The 24,727-nt window shown below is 39.8% G+C and overlaps 3 protein-coding genes across 3 annotated transcripts; 2 read left to right on the plus strand and 1 right to left on the minus strand.

The window, feature by feature from the left end:
• Positions 1 to 1,066: 1,066 nt before the first annotated feature.
• LOC128718225 (protein obstructor-E-like) lies at positions 1,067 to 1,772 on the plus strand. Its single transcript, XM_053811891.1, has 2 exons — positions 1,067 to 1,648; positions 1,722 to 1,772. Exons 1-2 carry the CDS (start codon positions 1,067 to 1,069, stop codon positions 1,770 to 1,772), a joined length of 633 nt encoding a protein of 210 aa, XP_053667866.1.
• Positions 1,773 to 2,074: 302 nt separating this feature from the next.
• Positions 2,075 to 2,738, plus strand: LOC128718227 (peritrophin-44-like). Its single transcript, XM_053811892.1, has 2 exons — positions 2,075 to 2,078; positions 2,143 to 2,738. The coding sequence occupies exons 1-2, from the start codon at positions 2,075 to 2,077 to the stop codon at positions 2,736 to 2,738; spliced, it is 600 nt and encodes a 199-aa protein (XP_053667867.1).
• Positions 2,739 to 7,427: 4,689 nt separating this feature from the next.
• LOC128709301 (uncharacterized) lies at positions 7,428 to 7,913 on the minus strand. The gene has a single exon (XM_053804288.1). It carries the CDS (start codon positions 7,911 to 7,913, stop codon positions 7,428 to 7,430), a length of 486 nt encoding a protein of 161 aa, XP_053660263.1.
• Between the last annotated feature and the right edge of the window lie 16,814 nt (positions 7,914 to 24,727).

The raw sequence follows: 24,727 nt of genomic DNA on the forward strand, positions 1-24,727 counted from the left end.
TGTCAACTGTACTGATAAGCTAGATCAGAGGTTGTACACATCTCGGAATCGTTATATTTTATTTTTCAAAAACTACTGATGTTATAAACATGAGTATGTATAAAAAAAATAATCAAGGTAGTGTATTTGTAATAAAACGAGAATTTTGGTAGTCGCTGTTTTAAGGTAATCTATTTACAAACTACAACATAAAGCATGTTACCTCCAGCAGTGATCGATATGTAGGTATGAATTTCTACAAGTTGTCCCGAAAAGCGAAAAAACCCAGGACTCATAAACCGTAAATCGGTTAATAAAATTTAACCAATATCACCATCTTGAAGTGAATGCTAAGCACATGCTATTATGAATATTACATGGATCCGTTTAAGCGACAAAGGTAGACAAACAGTGCAGTTTTTTGCGCATTGTAAAATCGGATATCATTATTTGTTTAACGACAACAATCTACTGTACAATATAACAAAAAGATTAACTTTAAAACATATAATCAAATTAGCTGGAAGCGCCTAACACAAAGTACTCATTAACATCCACTCATATGAGAAAACTATGCTATACAGTGATGTAAGAGTATTTACATTAATGCGGTCAAGTCGTTTTGCTCAAACAAAACAGGGTTGCTTTTTATAAAACACGAAAAGGAAAAAAAAACATTAAAAACATGTATTTGTTTGACATCCCTAGTTGTAGCTATACATAAAAAAATATTACAATACCCGCCTTGCTGTAACAATGGATCGGCGTAGAAATTACCCATCGTTTTGTGATAACAAGTATACATAAAAAAATATAAATAATTAAACCGTTATGTCGACAAGATTCGAATGCCAACGAGGTAAAACCACAATCAATCGTAGATTGATGTGAAATCGATAAGATAATGCTACTGTGCAATAAGAAACATATAAAACATCATCGAAATAGTCTTTGAGGTATTGTTGTGATTTACCCACCTCGGGATTAGGATGACAAACGCCACGAGTGAGTACATTAATCCGAACTAGATTCGGAAAAGAAAGCTGAAAATATGTTGAATCTAACTTATTGCAACCATTTACAAGAAATGCGTGTGTTTGAGTTTTTGGGTCTAATGGCTATAATCGGTTGCGCGACAGCACAAACAACGGTGGATCCTTGTGTAGGGGTTGTTGGTGAAGACTTACTGCCTCACCCGAACGATTGCACGAAGTACTTCTCCTGTTATGGCGGCAAAGGCTACGAACAAACCTGTCCTGATGGCAAGTATTTCCATCCAAGGGAAAAATGGTGCGATATTCCTGGCAATGTGGACTGCGTAACGAACAATTGCCCTCCTGATGGTATTGAATATCTACCCGTACCCAACCAGTGTGATCGATACATAATTTGCGTTGCCGGAGAGGCTTTCGAGGTTATTTGCAGTGATGGTTTATTCTTTGACGAAAAGTTGGGAGAGTGCAATTTGAAGAATGAAACTAACTGTATAGTGAATCCTTGCATCCCACCTCCAACGGATCCGATTGATACTCTTCCAATTCACCCGAATCCGGGAAATTGTCAACAGTATATAATTTGCTTGGACGATGAGCCGATTATAAAGGATTGTGCACCAAATCTTTTCTTTGATCCGAATGAATCAAAATGCACAATAGAAGATAATTGCAATGTAAGTATGAAATATGTAATAACATTCATTTGTAACATTTATTCCAATTTAATCATTATCGTTAAAAAACTAGCCGCCTACTACCCCACCAGTGATGTATGAACCTGAAATGGATATTTGGTAGGAGTCTGGACATGTGACTTATCCGATGTACGCTGAGACAAAGCAAATAAAGATACCAACGCTGCCAAACAATTGCGACGTAAACTAAAACAGTTTTATCTAGCCTCATACATGAGAAACGTGTTTACATTTTGGGGTTGAATTTGTGACATATATACACTGAAGCTATATAAACGATTTTTTGTAGAACAAACCCTCATACCGTGATAATTGTTTCGGCTGGGATAACCGTTTATGCTGGGACCAAATTAGTTCTGTACTGTTTGTTTGTCTGTGCAGTTTGATTAAAGCAACCCATAGAAAATGAGTAAGTAAGTGTTATGCGAAGTGCAACATTTAAATATTTATTAATGTAACGCGTGTTTCTTAAGGTACAGTGTGCATTTTGTTGCTTATGTCGTTACTTGGTGCATGCGCTGCCCAAACACTGCCGGTCTGCGATAGCAAAGTATCTTCCTTTCATGCAGATCCAACGAATTGCACTCGATACTATTCTTGCTATCAGGGTGTAGCCACACTACTGTCATGTCCGGATGAGAAATACTTCGATTCCAACAGAACGCTGTGTGATATTCCAGCAAACGTCGCTTGCACCATTGGCCCTTGCACTGGAAATACTGGACTGACGGCAAAAGCAATTCCAGATGTGTGCACCAGCTACATATTGTGCTTTGGTGACACAGCATATAACAGAACATGTGCTGACGGTACACTATTTGATGCGGCTTTCGGAGACTGCGTGATGGCAAAAGACAGCACTTGTGTGGAGAATCCATGCCTTACGGTCGATCCGACCACAGCCTTACCAAGCACGTTTTACCCGGTGTTGAACTCATGCAAAAAATACATCATTTGCGATAAGCTTAATCCGGTGTTGCGCACATGCGCCGGAACAACCGTATTCAGTCGCACCGTCTCAAAGTGCGTAGCATCTACAGATTATGTTTGCCCACCGGGAACACAGTAATCGCAGTAATAAAACATCAATAAAATAAGAATCGTAGTTTTGCTTTGCATTTAATACACTTGTGTAACTTAAGACCAGTGAATAAATTGGCACAATACTGTTGCGTTGCAAACTCGTTTGATATGTTATATATTTATTTCTGAGTCATCTAAATAAAATAGATAGTTGCAGACATTGCCATTCAACTATATTGGTTAAACAATAAGTATGAGCATATAGGAGTCAAACAATATTTTTTATCATTAAACTGAATTTAAAATTACATTCATTAATTCGCGTTATATCACAGTTCGTTCTAAGCAGATTGTCGAGATATATACAACGTTAACCGTAGTGTCAATGACCAAATTTACACCTTCATCTCTTTAATAACTTTAGTTGTATCGAACATTAAAATGTCAAATTTGCAACACAATTGCGAATATTACATTACCTTCCAATCGTGAAAAAGTGAGAATTTTAAAAGTAAATTTATGTTTCTTAATTCATGATGTTGTGTATGAAAACCTAACTTTTTGACACGTGACATTCAATTGCGCTTCGTGTAATATGAACTAATGAAGCATGAAGCGACAGGACAGGAAGCCAGGAGTGTCGAAGTTGTGCGACGCAGCCCGCAACAATTATGTTGCTGACACCCCGAAATAGGACATAAACATAGTTTGTTGAAACGTTGTTAACATTGCGCTCCAACTGTTTTGCATTTTTTAAAACCTTTTTTAAATGGTTCCGAATTAGAGATGGTACGCGGACCACCATCGTTCTTGCAATAGTCAATAATAGGCTTTTTCATCTCCCTTCCAACAAAAACTCCACCAACGCCTCGGTAAATATACAGCGCCTAAGGAACGAAATTTATCCGAAAAGCACTCTCGGCTTTATTTGAATAATATTTTCTCTTTATTGTTATTTGAATAATATTTTGTTATGTTGCTTAAATAACATCTGTAGTTGAACAGAATCGATGAACATATAAATTCTTCATGATTAAAAAAGAAAAAGTTGTGTATGTCGGTCTTACAACGGTCGTAGAGATAAATGATATGAAAGGAAATACGTGAAAGAATTGTAGTTCTAATCTTCTGAAAGTCTAGATTCAGAATAAGAATTAAATTTCCAGCTATAAGCTAATAGTTGCTTTATTATAATAAAAAGTAATTTAATATTGAAAATGAAAAGCATACCCGGGAATCCGATCGTTGAGTTGATGGTTAACACGAAAATCAGACGGGAATGCAGACATAATCAAATTGAGTGTTATCTGTCATAATCAATCGAGTTTATCAGGCACGTTCTATGCTGTTTTGTGGCGCACCTCTATACGGCTTTGCTCTAGTCGTATGGCTTGTTCAATCGCTCAAGTGCAAGCTTTGGAAACATTATAGCTAACCACCTGCCTGAAGCCTACCTTCAGGCGAATAAAGCTTCTTGAAAATAGGATAGAATAGGATAGGTGTTAGGATAGGAAATACAGGGTTTACGATACGCTACTGGTTAGTTTTGACGGGCTGCCCAAGTTTATGAAGCGCCGCACTTGAATTCATGATAGCAGCGTATATTTTTATTATATTTTTTTCTTGGAATTATCGTTTAACATAATGGTCATACCCAAATTGCTCCAAATAGAGATTGTTTTACATCCCTTTGTGGGAAGCGTAAGTAGTATATATAAACAAGATAGTAATTCGACCAAGGATTTCACAAAATGCTCAAGCTTACGAAAAAATATAACACTATCATCTATCACATAACCAGACGATCAACAGTCAATGAACCGCAAGAAACGTGAAAACGTGTAGAAAATGGTTTCGGTGAACAAACAACTTCCACACTAATTGAAAACTTTTGCTATTTGTTCAATGTCTAAGGACCACCAGAGGTGAGCCTGCATAAATTGTCGCCAAAATCAACGTAAGCTGAAAATTAAGGATTACCTTCTCGGTGTTTGTATCAGTTAGCGTACTTCTAATTTTAAGCAGCCGCTTATTCGAGTAGCTTGATCTGATTGATTTCATTGTTTTTGAGCAAGTGACATTTCGTGTTAGAATGGAAATGCGACAAAAATTCGTGGGTTGGTATGCGTTGTGGGTGAAATGAGTTGTGTCCTTCGGTTTTTTATTTGTTTTCTTAACAAATTGTGGTAAACTTGTTATTATATTTCCGAACAAGAGGAAAAACGTGCGTTTAATACCAGTTTCAAACAACCACTTTTATTCGCTACTGTCACTTTGACAGATATGACCGCTTCCCCCTTTTTTTAACAATGACTTATTAACTAAGTTAACTAATACTATTATGCTTAAATTCTGTTTGTTACAGGTTATCGAAATCCAATGGGTACAGTTCTTATTCTCGTAGATTTTCGCAACGTAGTTTTGCTTGGTGTAGGAGTTTCTGTGATTGAACATTCGCTAATCTCTGCTGATGGTGCTATAACTGTATTTTCATGTTCTTCAATTTCCGTGTCTGGGCAAGTAAATGTTATTTGTGTGTTATGCTTTTCTGGTCCTATTTTTAATTTATTTATGTGTCGCTTCCAATTTCTTCCATCGTCAAATTGAATTTCATAACGCAATTTGCCTAATTTTTTTACAATTGTGCCGAATTCCCACCTCTCTTCGTTTGGAAGAAAAATTCTTGCTGCTCTCTATCTTACAGCTAGAATGATCGTCTTGGCTGAATCTCTTCCTTAATTAAATGATCTCTCTCTTTAGACGACATCATTACATTTTTGCGAGATCTTATCTGTCTCCCTAATATTTACCTGGCTTGGCTCTCTCCCGTTGATGAGTGGATCTTTAGTATATTTTGTAGCTTCTTTGCTATTTCCAAGCTTTTACAGTCCAATGCTTTAATTTTTGTCTTTGATCGTATGAACAAATCTTTCTGCCTGGCCATTTGTAGCCGGATGTCTTTTGTTATTTTTACCTCGGGCCACATACTGAATACATCAACCAAAATAAAAAAATAACATCCTTCAAATGGACCTGCATAATCTACTTGTACTCTATGAAATAGTATCGTTGGACGTTCCCAGACATGTGTATGAATTTTGGGTGGATCTTTTCTTACTTTAGCACAACTTATGCATTGGTTTGCTGTTTTTTTCTATATCTTTGTCTATCTTATTCCACCATCAATATGCCCTAGCCAAAGATTTCATTCTACATATCCCGAAATGCCCAGTATGTAATTCTTCTAACACTTTAGCTCTCAACGAAGGTGGTATGTATACTCCTGACCCTCTCATTAAACATCCACTCTGTAATGTAAATTTCTCCTGGTTGATTCCAAATCGATCTTCTTTGTTTACAATTTTACCCGTTTTCAATCCTTCTATCAGATTTTGAAAAGTGTTACGTTTTTGCGTATTGTTAGGTGATGATATTGGTGAGACGGGTTTGTTGTCAGTTTCTAATATGAATTTACGCCCGTAAAAGTATCTGTAATATTTTTTAACACCAAATATTATTGCATGCGCTTCTTTATCTAGCTGTGTATATTTCTGTTGTGTGGTTGATAATGTCTGTGAGGCATACTTTGTGGTACGTTCAATACTGTCTGGACATGTATGACTGAGAACAGCTCCTACTCCATGTGGTGAAGCATCTACAGTTAGTACTAATGGCAAGGTACTATCATAGTGTACTAGCACTTTCTCCGATTGTATTTCTGCTTTAACCCATTGAAATGCCTTTTCACATTCTGCGTTCCATTGGAATTGTATATTATTTTGCAACAAATTATTGATTGGATAGATATGAGTACTTAGATTTGGTTAAAATTTGCCCTAATAGTTTACAAGTCCCATGAATGCTCATACATGATCCTGGACTTTTGGTCTTGGCATTTGCTGTATAACTTCCACTTTTGTCTTCATTTAATGTATCCCCTGCTTATCGATCTTATATCCGCAATATTCTATGCTATCTACAAAGAAATGGCATTTGCTTGCATTAATTCTCATGTTAGTTTTGTCAAATTTTTTTAACACTTCGTATAATCTTTGCATGTGTGCTTCTTCGTTTGGCACTGTTATTTTAACATCATCTAGAAATACATCCCTGGAATATGTTCGTCTATCACTAAACCTTTATTCACAGTTAATTTATAGTCTCCACACAATCGTATATTGTTTCCAGCTTTTTTTACTGGAACTATTGAACCATTGAATTGAATTGGAACTCGTGGAACTGATTCGCTTTTTTCCATATTCCTTGCTGTACTAGATTATTTACTTCTTTTTCTTCTAGTTCTTTTAAAGCGAAGGGGAAAGTAAAAACGAGAACGGGCCAAGTTTTTTTAAGAAAAACGGGCCTAGCATTCTCTTTTAAGACAAGCGAAGCTTTCATATTTGTAATTTTTCCTACTGTTGCTTCAAATATAGTTGGGAACTTTTTCATCACTTTTTGTTTTACTGTTTCCGATGAGGAAATTAAAATCACTGATGCTTCCGTACTTTTTAGAGTTTCGCTCCAATTCAACATAAGAGCCTGTTACCACAAATATTTGAGGGCAATCTTTGAACCGTTTCTCTTTATCTTCTAAGTAAATAATTGTTACTGGAGAACCGGTGTCCACTTCAAATTTAATCTCATTTTTGTTCACTGACAACTTCACAAACATCTTCGTTGCAAATATTCGTTTCTTATGTTTTTCACTGTTATTGTATTTACCTCATCATCGCAGCTATCGTTGATTTCTCGAACGACGTTCGCCATTTTGTTTGATGTACTGTAACACACGATGGAGATGTCCCACCTTATTACATTTAGGGCATGTAGTGATGACATGTCTACAATTGTAAGCCACATGGCCATCACTACCACATCGATAACACTTTACCGCTGTCCATTTGGAGTTCATTTGTCTTCCTTCCGACGTCTGTGATATTTCGACGAATTCTTTCTCTCGAAGTTTTCCTTCCTGCGTCTTTGATTTTTCCACGAAATTTATGTCAGCAGCTTCGCTTCGCACTATTTCTATCCCTTTTTGTGTTGCTTCCTTAGCTAAAGCCTTGGTTCTAGCTTTTTCCCACGTCAGCTCCTTTTCCTCCATCAATCTGGTTTGTATGGCTTTGTTTTGCAGGCCAAATACAAATTGATTCCGCAGGGCTTTGTTAAGATAGGCTATAAAATTCACAATATTTCGCATCGTTTTGCAACACCTTTGCATAGTCAGCTACACTTTCATTTTCCTGCTGTTTTTTTCCAGAACTTGAACAGTTCCACCATCTCCAATGGCTTGGGGTCAAAATGCGAGGTCAATGTATTCACTATTTCTTCATAGCTGAAATCCTCCGGTTCTATTGGTAGGATCAGGTCACATAGCGTATTGTAGCATTCTGATCCCATGTAGTGCAGGATTACTGGTTTATTTTTTCTGGCTGTATTTCCATCACTATCACTATCACTAACTATTATGTTTCGGAACAAGAGGAAAAACGTGCGTTCACTACCAGTTTCAATTCCCGACTGACTTTTATTCGCTACTAACTTTCGTCGCTTTGACAGATATGACACTCGTATATAAACGTTTATGGCCGTAAAGTATTGAGCGGTGTGGATGTTGTTCTGTTGCACGTGAAAATCGATACTTAAGAGCCTTGGAGGAACGGTTTAGAAGACTCCTGCTGCAGGCCAGGACGGCGAAGCGGTTGAAGCGCTGGATAAATAAGTAAGTAAAGCCTTGGAGAAATGATTAACTAGCTAAATATAAAATCAAGGAAAATCAGAAATGACAAACCAAAGTCCGCTTAAGTCATTGAGTCATGAAGCAGAAGTCTACGAACTGTTGATTAATTAAGGGATTTCGGAATTATTTTCGAAGGAACGATATATACTCATATATTTGGGTAGAAATTATTGTTCCATCTGCTTGATGAAGATGAAGATGAAGAAGTAATTAGGCCATTGACACAGCGCCGCTTGTTGCTGTATAGCTTGTTTTATTACTTCAGTGTTCAAATTTAGTAAACGTGGGTACCATTTAGTACTCAGATTCACAACTTAACTCACGACGCTGATTGATTTTTATACAAAAGTTTAAAGTAGGTAAAGTAACTAGGTGAGCTTATCCCGAACGATTTGACGTTTGCACATTAGAAAAATGAAACAAAAATTTGACAGCGTTGGGTTCGATCTTTTGTCCGTGCATGTGTGTGCTTCATATCGATGTGTGTCGTTGTGTGAGTGAAAATTTACATACCATAATCGAATTCATAAACGTCAAAATCATTTTTCAATATGGCGACCGCACCAAAGGTATAAGACCACCTAGTTACTTTACTCACTTTGCAAAAGAGAGCGATTGCCACCGTGTATAACATACCAACCAGATAAAAAATAAAAACTTGTCAAAAACTGAGCTCAAATTTTGGAGTAACCGATAACAATTCAGTGAACATGAACAACTGGATAAAAACTTCCTGGAACAAACGAGTTACATGATCGTAGTAAAGGTGCACAATTATGGTAAATTAATTATTAAGCAAGGCTGGATATCCGTAAAGGCGAATGTAGCTACCCAATTCAAAAGCAATAAAAAAACACGTTAGTTTAACCTTGAAGGATAATATCTTTGAAGTCTTTTTCGTTGTAGAGATTAGCATTTGTGATAAAATTCTTAATTTATCTAATGTTTAATTGAATCTGTGACACATTCTTATGATCTTCACGACAGACAAATTTCTCGTCGACGTAGCAGTAACACTAGCCAAAAGATGTTATAGATTACGAACGCATGATTCTGAATAACTGTGATGGTAAATGCAGCAGAATGCGAGCTGTGGTGAATTTAAGCAACTGCATTATTTGATATAGCCAGTGTAAGCCGATCTGTGGCAAAACAATGAGGTGTTGGTAGCAGCAAAGCAAAGTGCCCAGGATAGAATCAACGGGACCAGGGACCAAAAATTAGGGTAAGTGTACCAATAGTGGTGCTATCAATATGGCTATTAAACTATTAAACAATGTTGGAGGTGTTTGGAAGAAAGCAATTTTGAGGGTAAAACGATATAAAATAGAAAATTTATATAAAAATAAATACTTTTTTCAGGAACAACGATAACCACCATTAAACATAGTAAATTTAATGAAGTTTTTGTGTTTTGTTTTATTGTACCTATAATGGTGGTATTATTCCTATTGTGGTGGTATCGTGACCCAAAACTGGTGCTATTTTTTGTTCTTCACATTATTAGTTTTGCCATATAACTGAGGTAATGAATCCGATTCGTTTTCCATCTTCCGTGTAACCTGTGAGCAATTTTTTTTTCGGATTTTGAACGTCAATTTGTCCCTTAAATGACAAGAAACGTTATACTGTTTAATCCCGTGAATTGTCTACCGTCCACTGATTTGTTTATTACATTAAATTTTGTTTGACCGGTGTTTTCTATGCAATTGCTACTACGACCACTATAGGAACATGTTGCATAATTCAACCATAATGTTGCAATATGTTTGAAAAAGAGTAACATTTAAGCCATTTTAACACAGAATTAGGCCGTTTGTGTTTTAAACGATTCGTAGAAGACCAGACAACATTTCATATTAGATAGTAAGAAGTAAAGTAAGTAAGTAAGAAAAACTAAAGTAAGAAGTAAGAAAAATCGTTAATGCCTTTAGCTTATCGTAGTGATAATATTTTATGCCACTACCACCACTATTGGTACTTACACTTACTCTTACTCTTTACCGTTGTTTTATTCGAGAGGAACGACCAGGTCGTATTGCTAGTGATAGCTTATAACTATTGGGTTAATCTAATGTATAATTCACATTCGTTTGAAGATATTTCCTTCTTCAAGCAGTGAAAGGTCAACTTATCCCGGTTGTACTCAGCCGAATTATACCGTTTTGGGAATAACAGACATTTCCAACCACCCTGTATTGTAGTATCACCCGGTAAATCATAAAATATAAACAAATCTACCAAACTTATGCTTTGTAATCACTGAGTGATACAACAAATCAGCAATTATGAATAAAAAAAAAACAAATAAAAACGCTTCATTTCGAAGCTTTGAATGGAGCTTAAAGCTCCATCAAGTAACTTTTGTAAAATTATTCAAGGTGCAGAATACTCGTATAACCACAATCCAATCCACAATCCAAACAAATCCTCTGTTTTCGCCACAACTGATGCCATACGTCAACAGAGAAGGCGTGGTAGGTAGGTCGATGTTGTTGTAACGTTCACCAAAAGTTCTAGGTCTTTTGGGCTAGAAGCAATGGAATGGGCTAACAAATGACGAAGATTAATTTTAACTTTAAGATTGCATCTGACTTGTATGTATGTTTGTAAATAAGAAAAGAAGTAACTCAACTTCTGTTTTTCGTTAAATGATAGAAAATTCGCTATTCTAACATGAAGATGGTTAAGCTAAGTAACTTTCAGGTCTGTTTAGTCGTTTAGTCTGAGCGCAAATTGAGGATCATTTAGAATATGAGATATTTGCCAGGTTATCGTAAATAATTACAGTATTATATGCTTGATATGCATGATATTTTTGAAACCTACAATAGTTTTAGCATTATCTCTGTAAGCTCATAAAGTTCTTTTATCTCACATATGTTGGCTTATTAATACTAGTAAAATTCACGACTTAGATTAATGAGACCAATGAGCGATAAAGTACGACTCACAAGCCGCAAACCATGCGCTTTATTATTTTCAATGTCGCTCTTCGTGGAAAATGAATTATTCCATGCTAACTTTACCGAAATCTTACCATAAATCGTAACTTAAACTTTACTTAACTCATTTAAACTTTATTACTGAGTCATTAGAATATTTTAATAAAATATATTGTTTGCTATTGTTAAAATTTTCTTTGAAAACAGTAAAAACTTTGGATTTTCGTTGTGTTCGTTTGTCTCGATTGCTTGAAGATTGTGCCATTATACGCTGCAAATATAACTATATGGAAACCTTTTTTTAGATTTTACCTACATCCTTAAGAAAAAGATACAAACAATATAAGAACAATGTTTGAAGTTCGATTTGATGTCTTTCGATATTTTTTTCATATTTTTCCGATCATTATTGTATGAGTTGCTGCAAAGAACCGGTTTTTGACCCTTAAAATAACACAGCTGAAACACATTTATCTACTTTGCTTAGGTTGCCTCCACACAGCGAGCTGGTATACAAATTCTATTTTGACAACGACAGTCATACGCGGCCGCCGCGGTACCGCGGCGACCGCGGTCCGTGTGGAGGCGACCTTACGTCTTACCCGGGGATCTACAGACATTGAACATTGAGCAAGAACTGTCAAATCGTATGGGAAATATGTTCTATGAACAAACACTTTCCATACAATTTGACAGCTTGTGCTCAATGTTCAATGACTGTAGATACCGGGCTTCTGCTAGTGTCCTCTTAACTGATCACGGTCGAGCGCTGTGAACTTTACGGGTTGGATCGGCCAGTGTCATTCTCATGACTTGTCCAGCCCACCGAAGCCTGGCGAGTCTAATCCGCGGTAAAACAGTTATTTCACTGTACAACTCGTAGAGCTCGTCATTATAGCGGCTCCTCTAATGTCCTTACACCAAAAATCCTTCTTCCGAGCATCTTCCTCTCAATCAATCCGAACATCTTTCTCTCAAACGCGGCTCAGAGGGTTTCGCCTGTTTTGGACAGAGTCCATGTCCCACAGGCGTATGTAAATACTGGAACTATATAAGTTCTATATAGTCTCAGCTTCGTTCGTCGCGACAGGAAAGAAGAAGCCGTAGATAAGTAGAGAAGTTTCCTCAGACTGCAAAATGACCGGTTGGCAGCCAGCACCCAAGCGCGTATTTCAACATCAATTTTGTGTCGTTGCTGACTTTTGACCCAATATAGGTGAAGTTTCAGACGACTTCGAAAGTGCGCTCACCTATTTGTACGTCACCACTGCGTAAGTTAGGATATGTTAGCATGTTAGATACTGTTGGCGTCATTAACTTGTTACAATTAGAACATAACACTTTAAAAATATAAAAAAAGATTATTCTTAACTAATGGATTTAAACATCTGGCAAAAAACCCGAGGATTATTCATCAAACAACTTTTAATTAAAAATATTTTTTCACAGTAGTGTCACGATGCTACTTAATTATGTAGTTATAAGGAAATTATCTTCAATTTGATTATTCATATTTTCCTAATATGCGCAAAAAAGTGTAATAACTAATGTGCTGATCTATGACTTATGTGCAAAATTTCTCATTTCACTTCTCAGTTCATCATAATATTCCTATTGTACGCGAAATTTGCTTTAAAAAAGGTGTTCACCGTTTGGCTTTCCGATTGCTACTGACTTTATTCATACGCATACATTGCCCTTTGCGGGTTGCTATAATTTTAACGTCTATGCCCTATGATTCATTCCTTAACATGCCGCCCCCCGTGGAAAGGTATCTTTCTACTCCTATTAACCTTCTTGAACTGGTAAAATACATATCTTTGATATCGCTCGGCGATATTCCCCTTCCTTTGTTCGCACCTCAACGACCCGTATATTGCCATCATCTCCTCTAAATATTTTTGTTATTCTTCCAATAGCCCATTTTAACGGTGGCAGATTATCCTCCTTCACTAACACCAACGTTCCAACATCAATGTTTTCTCTCTGTCGGGTCCACTTAGTTCGCGGATGGAGCCCGGATAAGTAATCCGTTTTCCACTGTTTCCAGATCCGACGTACATACTCTTGGATCTTCTGAAAACGGTCCAATCGATTGATGTTCATATTTTCATACGATGGTTCAGGTATGGATACCAAACTGCGATGAATTAAGAAATGACCCGGTGTAAGTACTTCTAAATCTTCAGGGTCTGTCGATAACTGCGTCAATGGTCGGGAATTCAAACATGCCTCGATTTGAATCAGCAATGTCTCTAGGTCTTCCTTCAAAAGGATGGTGTCCCCAATTGTACACTTCAGATGCTTCTTCATACTCTTGATGGCCGCCTCCCATATTCCTCCGAAGTTTGGTGAGCGTGGTGGAATGAATTTAAATTCAATTCCTTCGGTGAGACACTGAGTGGTTATGGCATCTTGAGCTTGTTGCGTTGTAAAGAGTTCATATAGTTCCTTTAAAACTCGAGCCGCTCCTCGAAAGTTTTTAGCATTGTCACATTCTATAAGTGCGGGTTTTCCTCGTCGTGCTACAAAGCGCTTCAGCGCTGCGATAAACGCCTGGGTAGATAAATCCGCTACTAGCTCAATATGAACTGCCTTGGTTACCAGACATATAAAGACTGCCACATAACATTTAACTGGTGCAGACTTTCGTGATGCGAAACGATACCACATTGGACCACATAAATCGATTCCGGAATTTAGAAACGGATAGGATGGGGTGACCCTTTCTGGCGGCAGGTCACCCATTAGCTGCTCCATACACGTGGGTTTGCTTCTATAGCATTTTACACAATTGTGCACTACTTTGCGAGCTAAGTTGCGCACTCTAAGTGGCCAGAACCGTTCACGTATTAAAGCGATAAGCAGCTGTGGACCTGCATGTAGAAATTGGCGATGATATGACTGCATTAGCAATAGGGTAAGTGGATGTTTTGGGTCCAAAATTATTGGATGTTTTCTGGTTTCTGAAACTGGGGCATTTCGAAGTCTACCTCCGATACACAGAATACCATCCACTAATATCGGTGCCAGCGATTTCAGTTTCGAAGTTCCTTTTACTTGGCCATCTTTCAAACTCGCTATTTCTTCTCCGAATGTTTCTGATTGAGCCAATCTAACTAATACCTTTATGGCTTGTTGTAGTTCAACGAGTGTAAGGAATCCTTTTCGACGATGGCTTCGGTTCACCCTCTGACTGTTGTAACGGAAACGGAGAATGTATGCTACTAATCGTGCTAAGGCCGAATACGACGATCGCAGACTGAATATAGGACTGCTGTTCTTTGCCTGAGCAGTCAATACTACCACTCGTTCTTCTAATTGTTCTGCTGTGAAACTTTCATTTGGGACAGTAGTACGTGATGTCCATAGGATGTGCTCACTCAGCCATTTTGGGCCATGCCACCAGACCTCGTTTTTCTTCAAATCACAAGGTAACATGCCTCTAGATATAATATCCGCTGGATTTTCTTCTCCTGACACATGTAACCACTGAATCTTGTCAGTGATATGTTGAATCTCAGAAACCCTGTTTGCAATGAAGGGTTTCCATCGGGAAGGATTACCAGCGATCCAGTACAGGACAATTGTCGAATCTACCCAGAATACACAATTCATTTCGCGTTTTATGCTTAACTTGACCTTTTGCCACAGATGACTTAACAGTAAGGCAGCAGACAGCTCTAGTCTTGGTAACGTTACTCTTCTTTGTTTCTTGCCATTTTCGATAGGTGCAACCTTTGATTTTGCACTTAGCAGCTCTACTGTGATTCTTCCGTCTGTCGAAATAGTGCGTATGTAAATACAAGCACCATATGCCTTTTCAGATGCGTCGCTGAAACCATGCACTTCTACGATATCTGCTTCGTTTGCAACTACTCGACGTGGAACCACAATTTCTTTTATATCTGCCATGCTTCGTTTAAACTGCATCCATTTATCTCGTAGCACCTCCTCCAATGGGTCATCCCAATTAACCCTTCTTTCCCAAAGAACTTGCAAGAAACATTTGGCTATAACGATGACTGGTCCGATCAATCCCAAAGGATCGTATAAGCGAGCTGCATCTGATACAACAGTCCGTTTACTGATATGCTCTTCATTATTCCATTTTGGGATACAAAATGTAAGTATATCTTGTGCAGGTGTCCACTTTAGTCCAAGCGTCTTAATAGATTTGTGGGGATCGATCACAAGCTCCGAACCCACTTCTTGAAGTTCGGGTGAAAGCGTTTTTAATATATGTGCTGAATTAGAAGCCCACTTTCTCAGATGAAATCCCGCAGAATGTAGCACTGTGGATAGTTCTCTGTATACACGCTCTCCTTGATCGACCGTATCTACCCCGCTTATCATATCATCCATATAAAAATCTGCCGCTAGTATCTTTGACGCTACTGGATGCGACAATTTGGTCTCGTTGGCAAGTGTTTGTAGGCATTTTGTGGCTAGGTATGGGGCTGACGCTGTTCCATATGTTACGGTCTTTAGTTGAAATTCCCTAATTCCACTTTCGTCATTTCCCCACAGAATGCGTTGGAGTGGGCGGTCTGCTTCTCTTATCCAAATCTGCCTATACATTTTCTCAATATCGGCTGTTAATGCGTATCTTGGGAAGCGAAAACGCATTATGATACTGATCAGATCGTCTTGGATGACTGGGCCCACTAATAAAGCTTCATTTAACGAAACTCCTGAATCCGTACTACAGGAGGCATCAAAAACAACCCTTAGTTTGGTCGTTAGACTATCGGGCCTTATAACGCAATGGTGTGGCATATAATACATCTGTACATCGCGTATTTGTTGGTGACTAATTTCCTCCATGTGGCCTAGCTTTAGATATTCGTTTAGAAACTCCTCGTATTGGAGCTTTAGCTCAGGATTGGCTTGCAGACGACGATTCAGCGAGTGGAGTCGTCGTTTCGATATTTCGTATGATCTACCTATCTTTTTTATCTTATCCCCGTTTTTAGGCAACGCAACTATAAATCTTCCATCTGATCCGCGAGTGGTTGTGCTTTCGAAAATCGCTTCACATTCTGATTCTTCAGGGGATAACATATTCGAAGTCTGACACGTTTCTATCTCCCAAAACTTGCAAAGTTGTTCGTCTAACGAATCCGCAACGTATGTTACATTTACAAGGCTTTGTTGTACGCAACTACTTTCTATCGACGCCTTTCCGGATACTACCCAACCGAATAGCGTTTGCTGTAGCATCAAGCTACTATCCTCTGAATGCAGTCTCATTAACCCGTCCAACAGTATTTCGTTATATACCTCTCTGCCGAGAAGCATATCTATCGGGCCAACTTCTCCACATGTCGGGTCAGCCAGTTTAATGTTCTGTGGTAATTTCCAATGTTGCGTATCAACCTTAGCAGCTGGAAGGTTCCACATTATCTCCGACAGAACGTGCAACCTTAAAGGAAATTGAACATTAGTACACTGTGACTGAATTATTACGTTTACCGAATGTGATGAAGGCTGGCAGCTCCTGCCCACTGCTCCAATCGACAAGTCCTCCCGTTGCCTTTGAGCTCGTACTCCTTGCACTACTCGCTCGGTAATCAGGTTGACTTGCGCACCGCCGTCCAATAATGCTCGTGCTATCATCTTATTGCCATTCGATGTGACGACGGTTACCAGGAGGGTTGGCAGTAAAATCGTTGTTGAAGGCGCCGGTAGGCTCTCAGTCGGTGTGAACATAACGGCGTTAGAAGGTTCGCCGACATGTACCATCGAAGATCTAGTTGAGTCACTTGCAATTGCGATTTCAGGAACAATGGCTTCAGGAGCACGTTGCTGGTCAGTCGGTGACCTGTGCAGCATAGTGTGATGTTTAAGTTTGCACACCCGACACACACTAGAAGTACAGTCTCTCACGCGATGATCTGACGCCAAGCAGTTTAAACAAAGCCCTTTCTCTTTCACCATGTCGAATCGTTGGTTCACTGTCAGGTTTCGAAACGTGCATTTTTTATCTAGAACATTAACTGATGCACACGCTTGCTTCATTTTGTTTCGGCCATGGTTTGTGTGTGCGTGTGGTAGAGGTTGCTCTTTAGTTTGGGGCATGCCTTGTAACACTATTAAGTGCTCCTTCAAAAACTGCACAAGTTCTTTATATTCGGCAACTTCTGCACTTCGATGATGCGTTTCCCATTCCTTTCGGGTGTTCGCATCCAATTTTTCGCATAACATGTGTGCTAGAAGCACACTCCAGCCATTTGTAATAATCCCAATCTTTTCCACCATTTTGATGGTCCGTTCGAAACTGTCTATCAAAATGGTGAGTGCCTCGAAGCTTTCGCTTTTTGACGGTGCAATGGTGAACAGTTCGTTCAGATAGCGACGCACTAACACCTTTTTGTTTTCGTAACGATCTTTTAACAGCTCCCAAGCCACACTATAATTCGCCGCGGTAGTTTCTACTGCGTCGATCAGCTGCGCTGCTTCCTTAGTCACCACGCGCTTTAGATACATTAACTTGTCTACATCAGACAATTTCGGATGCCCGTCGATCATACTAACGAACGAATCCCGAAACGTTGGCCACGTTTCCCAGGCACCATTGAAACTGGGCATCGGAATCTCAGGTAAACGCACCTTGGATCGGGAGTTTGACACTCCTGGCTGCTGCGTTTCTGTGTTGGACGCACACAAATCTGCTCCACTTCTCTTTATAAGTATCGATACTTCGCAGCGACGCCGGTCAAACTCCTCATACAGTCTCGAGCAACGACGCGTGCTTTGTATCGAACGCGGACACTATCACACTTAATCGTTCCGTCCATTCCTCTACATATGAAGAATCCGTATCTCTAGCGGCTTGGATAGCTTTCTTTAGAGAATCTAATCTACGCATTAAATGTGCTTGACCCCGTTGGATCACATTCGATACCGAGTCGATTGGGCTCGATGTAGCTTGCACTCCAGAGAATTCCGACATTTCTGGGTTCGACATTTTTATTTTCAACAAAGAACGGTTAAAACTACCAGTTTACGTAACTATCCGGTTTTACGGATATCCGGTTCGAAGGACCAAATTTTTATGTACGCGAAATTTGCTTTAAAAAAGGTGTTCACCGTTTGGCTTTCCGATTGCTACTGACTTTATTCATACGCATACATTGCCCTTTGCGGGTTGCTATAATTTTAACGTCTATGCCCTATGATTCATTCCTTAACACCTATATTTCTAGAAATACGCGAAAAAATTGTTGATTTGTTGTACATTTTCAAATATCATGTGAAATATACTCCGTGTTTTGTACCGTGAAAAAGAAATGTCTTTCGACCCTACGTTGTGTTTTACAATTTATTATTTTAAATAAAATTCGCCGATCTTACACAAAAACGATCTGGCTTCAACCAAAGTTCAGTCACAACCACGCGTCAACCAAGAACAGTACTTTTCTTTCTGTCAAACTGACGCCTCTCTCTCTCGCCAGGTTCTATCATTTGCATTTGACACTTCGGTGTCAAACATCCCGGCCCCCTTGAACAACTTCGTTTTCAAGTTCTTTAGCGCATTCCAGAACACATAATTTCGATATCGTTCGCTTCACAAGACCGGTGGCAGTACGAACTGTAACTACACGAATGATTCCGTCTTCTCCTGGATGTAGCTCATGAACGCGAGCTAAGGGCCAGCGTGCGGCGGGCAGCTGTTCATCTTTCAAGATCACCATGTCTCCCACCTCCAAACGTTGTATTTTCCCTGGAGAATAATGCTGGTTGTTCAACGTCTTTAAGTACTCGTTGCGCCATCTCTGCCAAAAGCCTTGCGAATGCCTTACAAGAAGCTGGTAGCGACCTAATCGGTTGAATGGCAGTGCCGTCATATTAAGTTCAGGAAGAGGTGTGAAACCTTCTTGAAAGAGAAAGTGAGATGGAGTTAACGCGGAGAAATCGTTGGGATCCTCCGATAATGCCATTAACGGGCGTGAGTTCATGCAAGACTCTATTTTAGCAAGAACGGTGACCATTTCTTCCTCCGAAAGCATTGCGGATCCCAGTTGACGAACCAATTGCTTCTTGGCCACTTTAACCGAGGCCTCCCATAACCCTCCGAAATTAGGTGAACGTGGAGGTATGAAGTGCCACTGAATATTCTGATCCGCCGAATGCCGATAAATCTTGCCTTCATCCTTCTGTAGCATTTCGTAGATGCGATGTAAAGAGTTGTTGGCGCCGATGAAATTGGTACCGTTGTCCGAATACAGGTGTGCTGGCTTATTTCTTCTGGAAACAAATCGATCGAGTGCCATAAGGAAAGACATCGTGCTGAGATCCGGCACTAACTCGAGGTGCACCGCCTTGGTGGTCATACAGACGAATACGCAAATATAGCATTTTCGTGAAGCAGCCTTACGATGTACAGGCCTTAAAAATAACGGTCCACAATAGTCCAATCCGGTAGAAGCGAATGCTCTGCTGGCAGTTACACGTACTGGAGGTAGCTGTCCTTCAGGCTGTTGTATCGGCGTGGGACTGGCTCGGTTGCAGCGAAAGTAGCATCGAATAACACTTCGGACTGCTCGTTTCCCTTGCAAAGGCCAAAACTCGTCTCGAGCCGAAGAAAGTGTCACAGATATTCCCCCGTGGATCAACTTCAGATGATGGAACTTCAACATAAGTCGGGTAAAAGGATGGAAACCCGGAAGTACAATTGGATGTTTGACGTCGTATGGAATACTCGAACGTTTCAATCTTCCACCAACGCGTATCAATCCTTCTTTGTCGAGAAATGGTGCTAGCAAACGAAGAGATGAAGCTTTAGGTATTGATTGATTCTTGCGTAAGTATTTTAGCTCTTCCTTGAATGCTTCAATTTGAACAAGCTTCGCTAAGGTATACTTGGCGAACTGCATTTCATCCACGGATAAATTCCTATTTATAATTCGAAGTTCAGCCTTGATCTTAGCGTTGTTGTAGAATCGCAACATGTAACCCACTATACGAATTAGCGATGTGAATGAAGAGGCAGTTTGGAATATGCTATCAGGTGTCGAAGCTTGTGACGACAAAACTGCTGCAGTACGGGACTTCAATTCAGCGTCGGTAGTTTCGTTGGGAAGATGTGTTTCCGGCCACGTTGATTCAGGATTTGACAACCATTCAGGCCCCTTACTCCACAGCTTACTCAGAACTAGCTGTTTTGCAGGCATACCGCGAGATATCAGGTCAGCTGGATTTTGTTTTCCTGCTACATGCTTCCAGCTGTATCCGTGCGTCAACTCCTGTATTTCTGCGACGCGATTCGAAACAAAGGTCTTCCATGTACGTGCTGGAGCTCTTATCCATTGAAGAACAATCGTTGAGTCAGACCAAAAATACACGTTGTTGATCTGCATATCCAAAGCAGCAGACACTCGCTTGTGTAGTCGTGAAGAAAGCAGCGCTGCGCATAGCTCCAATTTCGGAATAGTTATAGGCTTCAGGGGAGCAACTCTAGATTTCGATGCCAACAAGCTGATATGAATGCTTCCGTTAGAATTCTCAGATCGGGCATAAACGCAGGTTCCATAGGCTACCTCAGAAGCATCTGCAAAGTAATGCAATTCTACTCGCGCGTAATCACAATGGAAAGCAAAACGAGGAATGCTGAATTGTGCGAGGCTTGGCAACTGGTCACAAAACTCTGTCCATTTCAAACGAATGTGATCAGGGATTTCTTCATCCCAGTCTACAGAGGATGTCCATAAATCTTGCATGATAAGCTTGGCTTGAACAATAACAGGTGATACTAGTCCCAATGGGTCATATATCTGAGCGATTCCCGATAAAATGGTTCGCTTTACCCATTTCTCCTTACTCGTGATAGCCGCATGGAATCGAAAAACATCTGACTCTAGCTCCCAAGCGATGCCTAACGTATTAATGCTTTCCCTTTCATCGAATCTATGTGAAGATTTTGTTGCGAGCAAATCTGGAGGAAGGTCCGATAAAACGGCGAGTTCATTGGAAGCCCATTTTCGAAACTTGAACCCGGCCTTACTCATTAACTCGTCTAACTCTTTGCGTATTCGAATGGCTTGCTCGATGCTGTCTGCGCCGGATATTAAGTCGTCTACATACATATGCTTACGAATTGCGTTGCTTGCCAATGGAAAATTTTCGCCTTCATCCTCAACAAGCTGCAGCAGTGTTCGCGTAGCGAGATATGAAGAAGGAGTTAATCCATAGGTGACTGTAGCTAATTCATACTCTTGTATGGGTTGCGATTCATCAAATCTCCACAGAATACGCTGGAGTGGTCGATCCTCTGAATGTATCAGAACTTGCCTGTACATTTTTTCGATATCAGCAACTATTGCCACTTCAAATTTGCGGAACCGTAAGATGAGCGATAGCAGATCCTCCTGTACAACAGGTCCTACCAATAGCGAATCATTCAACGAAAATCCGGTGCTGGTTTTAGCGGCTCCGTCAAAGACAACGCGCACCTTTGTTGTTGAACTAGCCTCCTTTAGTACAGCATGATGAGGCAGGTAATAAGAAATGTTCTGCTCTTCGAAGGTAGCGGAATCCACTAAGCCCATGTGGTTCAACGATATATATTCCTGCATGAACGCATGGTATTGCTGCTTCAGAGAATCGTTTTTTGACAATCTCCTTTCCAATAGTAGAAGTCGTCTGGTTGCTGAAGACTTTGAATTACCAACCATCTTTCCAATTTCCGGGTGTTTTGGTAAACGCACTATCGTCCTGTTTCATCACGTGAAGTAGTCTCTTTGTAATGACATTCTACGACATCATCATCTGGCAAATATTCGGGACAATTTACTTCTTCAATTTCCCAAAACTTCTTAATTTGGTCTTCTACTGTTGAAGCCACTGTAGCCACGTTGCATCGAATGGGCGGCTCTTCGTAAGAATCATGATGCTGAGGAAGCTCGCCAGTAATTAGCCATCCAAATACCGTTTCTACTAGCAAGGGACCGCTGCTCAAACGAATACGACCTTCTTCAAGAAGGTATAAAAATGCGACGCACCCAATATCATGTCGACTCTATTGGAGCAGTTAAAACCTGGATCTGCTAATGGGATATCGACGGGAATTGCCAGGTTGTTACTAATAAACGACTTAGGTGGTGTGTTAGCAGTTACTTTCCGCAAAACAAGGAAGTTGAGCAACGCGGAAAATTGACTATCGCGCGATCGAATGTTTGTTGTAACCTCACTGCATGCCTTCGTCGGTAGCTCATCCACACCGGTAATGACGACATCAGCTCGCTGTCTGGGTAATCTGAGCAGCTGGCAGAGTCGCTCACTTATAGCATTGGGTTGAGCTCCGTTGTCCAATAACGCACGCACTGGGTGCTCGATGCCATTCACATCCAAAACGAGAACTAAAACAGTAGATAGCAAAGTATTAGCATGTCGAGATGGTGAAATATTTGAAGCCATATTTGCGATAGCCATTCTGCTACTGATGGTGGATGTTGCACTGCCGGATGCTTCTTGTTGACTGTCATCTTGATGGTTTGCGTTATGCAGCAACGTGTTATGTCGCTTGGAGCAAATCCTGCATTTCAGCTTGAGGCTGCATTGACGAGACACATGACCACTCTTCAAACATAGCGTACAAAGTTTGTGCATGGATACTATCTCTGATCGTTTCTTGAAGTCAAAGTTGTTGAAAACTGTGCACCGATATAACAAATGGTCTTCAGAACAAACAGAGCATTTCAAATGTTGATCAATTGCGGCTACATTTGCGTTTACACGAGTTTTGTTGCTTTTTTGTGAATGCTCAGCACTAACAGGCAGATGGTCGATTGCAATACTCTCCAACGCATGGATTCGCTTGTATAAGAATGCTAACAGTTGCGGGTAGGTGGGCTGCTGATCTGGCTCTAAGGATTCCTCCCAAGAACTGATCGATTTGTCGTCCAATTTACGAATAAGCATCTCTATGAGGATTGAACTGTTTTCACAAATTGGCTCACCTAGCTGCTCCAACACTTGGATGTTTAATGTGAATTCATCTGACACACGCCGAATTTCTGCACTACTTGCGTTCAAAGCTTTCTTAATAGCAAATAATGATCGTACATGACGCTTACGTAGTAAAACTTTGTTAGAGTATCGATTCACCACAGCTTTCCACGCCAACTCGTAATTGTCGCCAGTTATTGGTAGTGTTTGTATCACCAATGCTGCTTCACCTTTCAATGCTCCTCGTAGGTAATGGAACTTTTGCACTGATGTAATGCCATCACAGTCATGTATGAGTGATACATAGGTATCATGAAATGACATCCATTCCGATGGATTTCCACTGAAGGATGGCAGCGTTACTGTCGGCAGCTTAGTACGTTGCACAGATGTATTGGCCTCAGCCTTCACTATACCAACACTCATACTTGATATTGATGCTTGGAGCGCGGTTTTTGTTTCGGCGTACAACTTCTCAAGCACTGCTCGCAAATCGAAATTCTCGTTGTTCATGTCCTCATTTTCTTCTAGCTCGTCGATTTCATCCTGTATGGACTCGAATTTATTGTACGCCTTTTCAAGGAGCTCGAGCCTATTCGACGATTCGTTTGCATTTGTAGTGGTGATGGTTCCGACGAATCCTTTCTGCCGATGAAGTGACTCTACGGCATTGCGACGCTTGGTATAAGCTTTCTTCAGCTTCTTCTCGTCAGCCATTTTGTTTCACACACAATTATATGCACAAGCGATAATATTCACGTCTAATAATCCTTGGCCTAGGCTTTAACGTTTAACACACGTTTAACGCGCGATTTTATATAAGACTTAAACACAATAAAGTTTGTGTAACTTGGTTATTCAATTTGGTACCGCTATCAATTCCACACAAAAGAAACGCGCGATGATAGCTGGCGGGAGTGAAAAAAGTCCAAAAATCCTGGTCACTTCGCACCAATGTTTTGTACCGTGAAAAAGAAATGTCTTTCGACCCTACGTTGTGTTTTACAATTTATTATTTTAAATAAAATTCGCCGATCTTACACAAAAACGATCTGGCTTCAACCAAAGTTCAGTCTCAACCACGCGTCAACCAAGAACAGTACTTTTCTTTCTGTCAAACTGACGCCTCTCTCTCTCGCCAGGTTCTATCATTTGCATTTGACACTTCGGTGTCAAACACTCCGCCTTTTCAAAAAATAATTTAATAAAAACAAACGACAAATTTTATATTTTGACTAATTGATTCCATGACAATTTTAAAGTATTTTTCATGTATTTTTTACGATAATTGGCTCTATGCTTCAAGAAGTTGGCCGACCACTATACTAATAATTATGTTTTACACAATAATATGACGAGATTGTTCGACGTGGAAATTGGCATTGCGCCATATTTAAACCA

Source organism: Anopheles marshallii, chromosome 2 (assembly GCF_943734725.1).
Source record: "Anopheles marshallii chromosome 2, idAnoMarsDA_429_01, whole genome shotgun sequence".
NCBI classification, from domain to species: domain Eukaryota; kingdom Metazoa; phylum Arthropoda; class Insecta; order Diptera; family Culicidae; genus Anopheles; species Anopheles marshallii.

Excerpts from the sequence above, each read along its gene's own strand:
- LOC128709301 (XM_053804288.1), bottom strand. The coding sequence starts at position 7,913 with ATGCAAAGGTGTTGCAAAACGATGCGAAATATTGTGAATTTTATAGCC.
- LOC128718225 (XM_053811891.1), top strand. The coding sequence starts at position 1,067 with ATGCGTGTGTTTGAGTTTTTGGGTCTAATGGCTATAATCGGTTGCGCG. Across the intron at positions 1,649-1,721 it reads CAATAGAAGATAATTGCAAT|CCGCCTACTACCCCACCAGT; the intron begins GTAAGTATGAAA and ends TTAAAAAACTAG.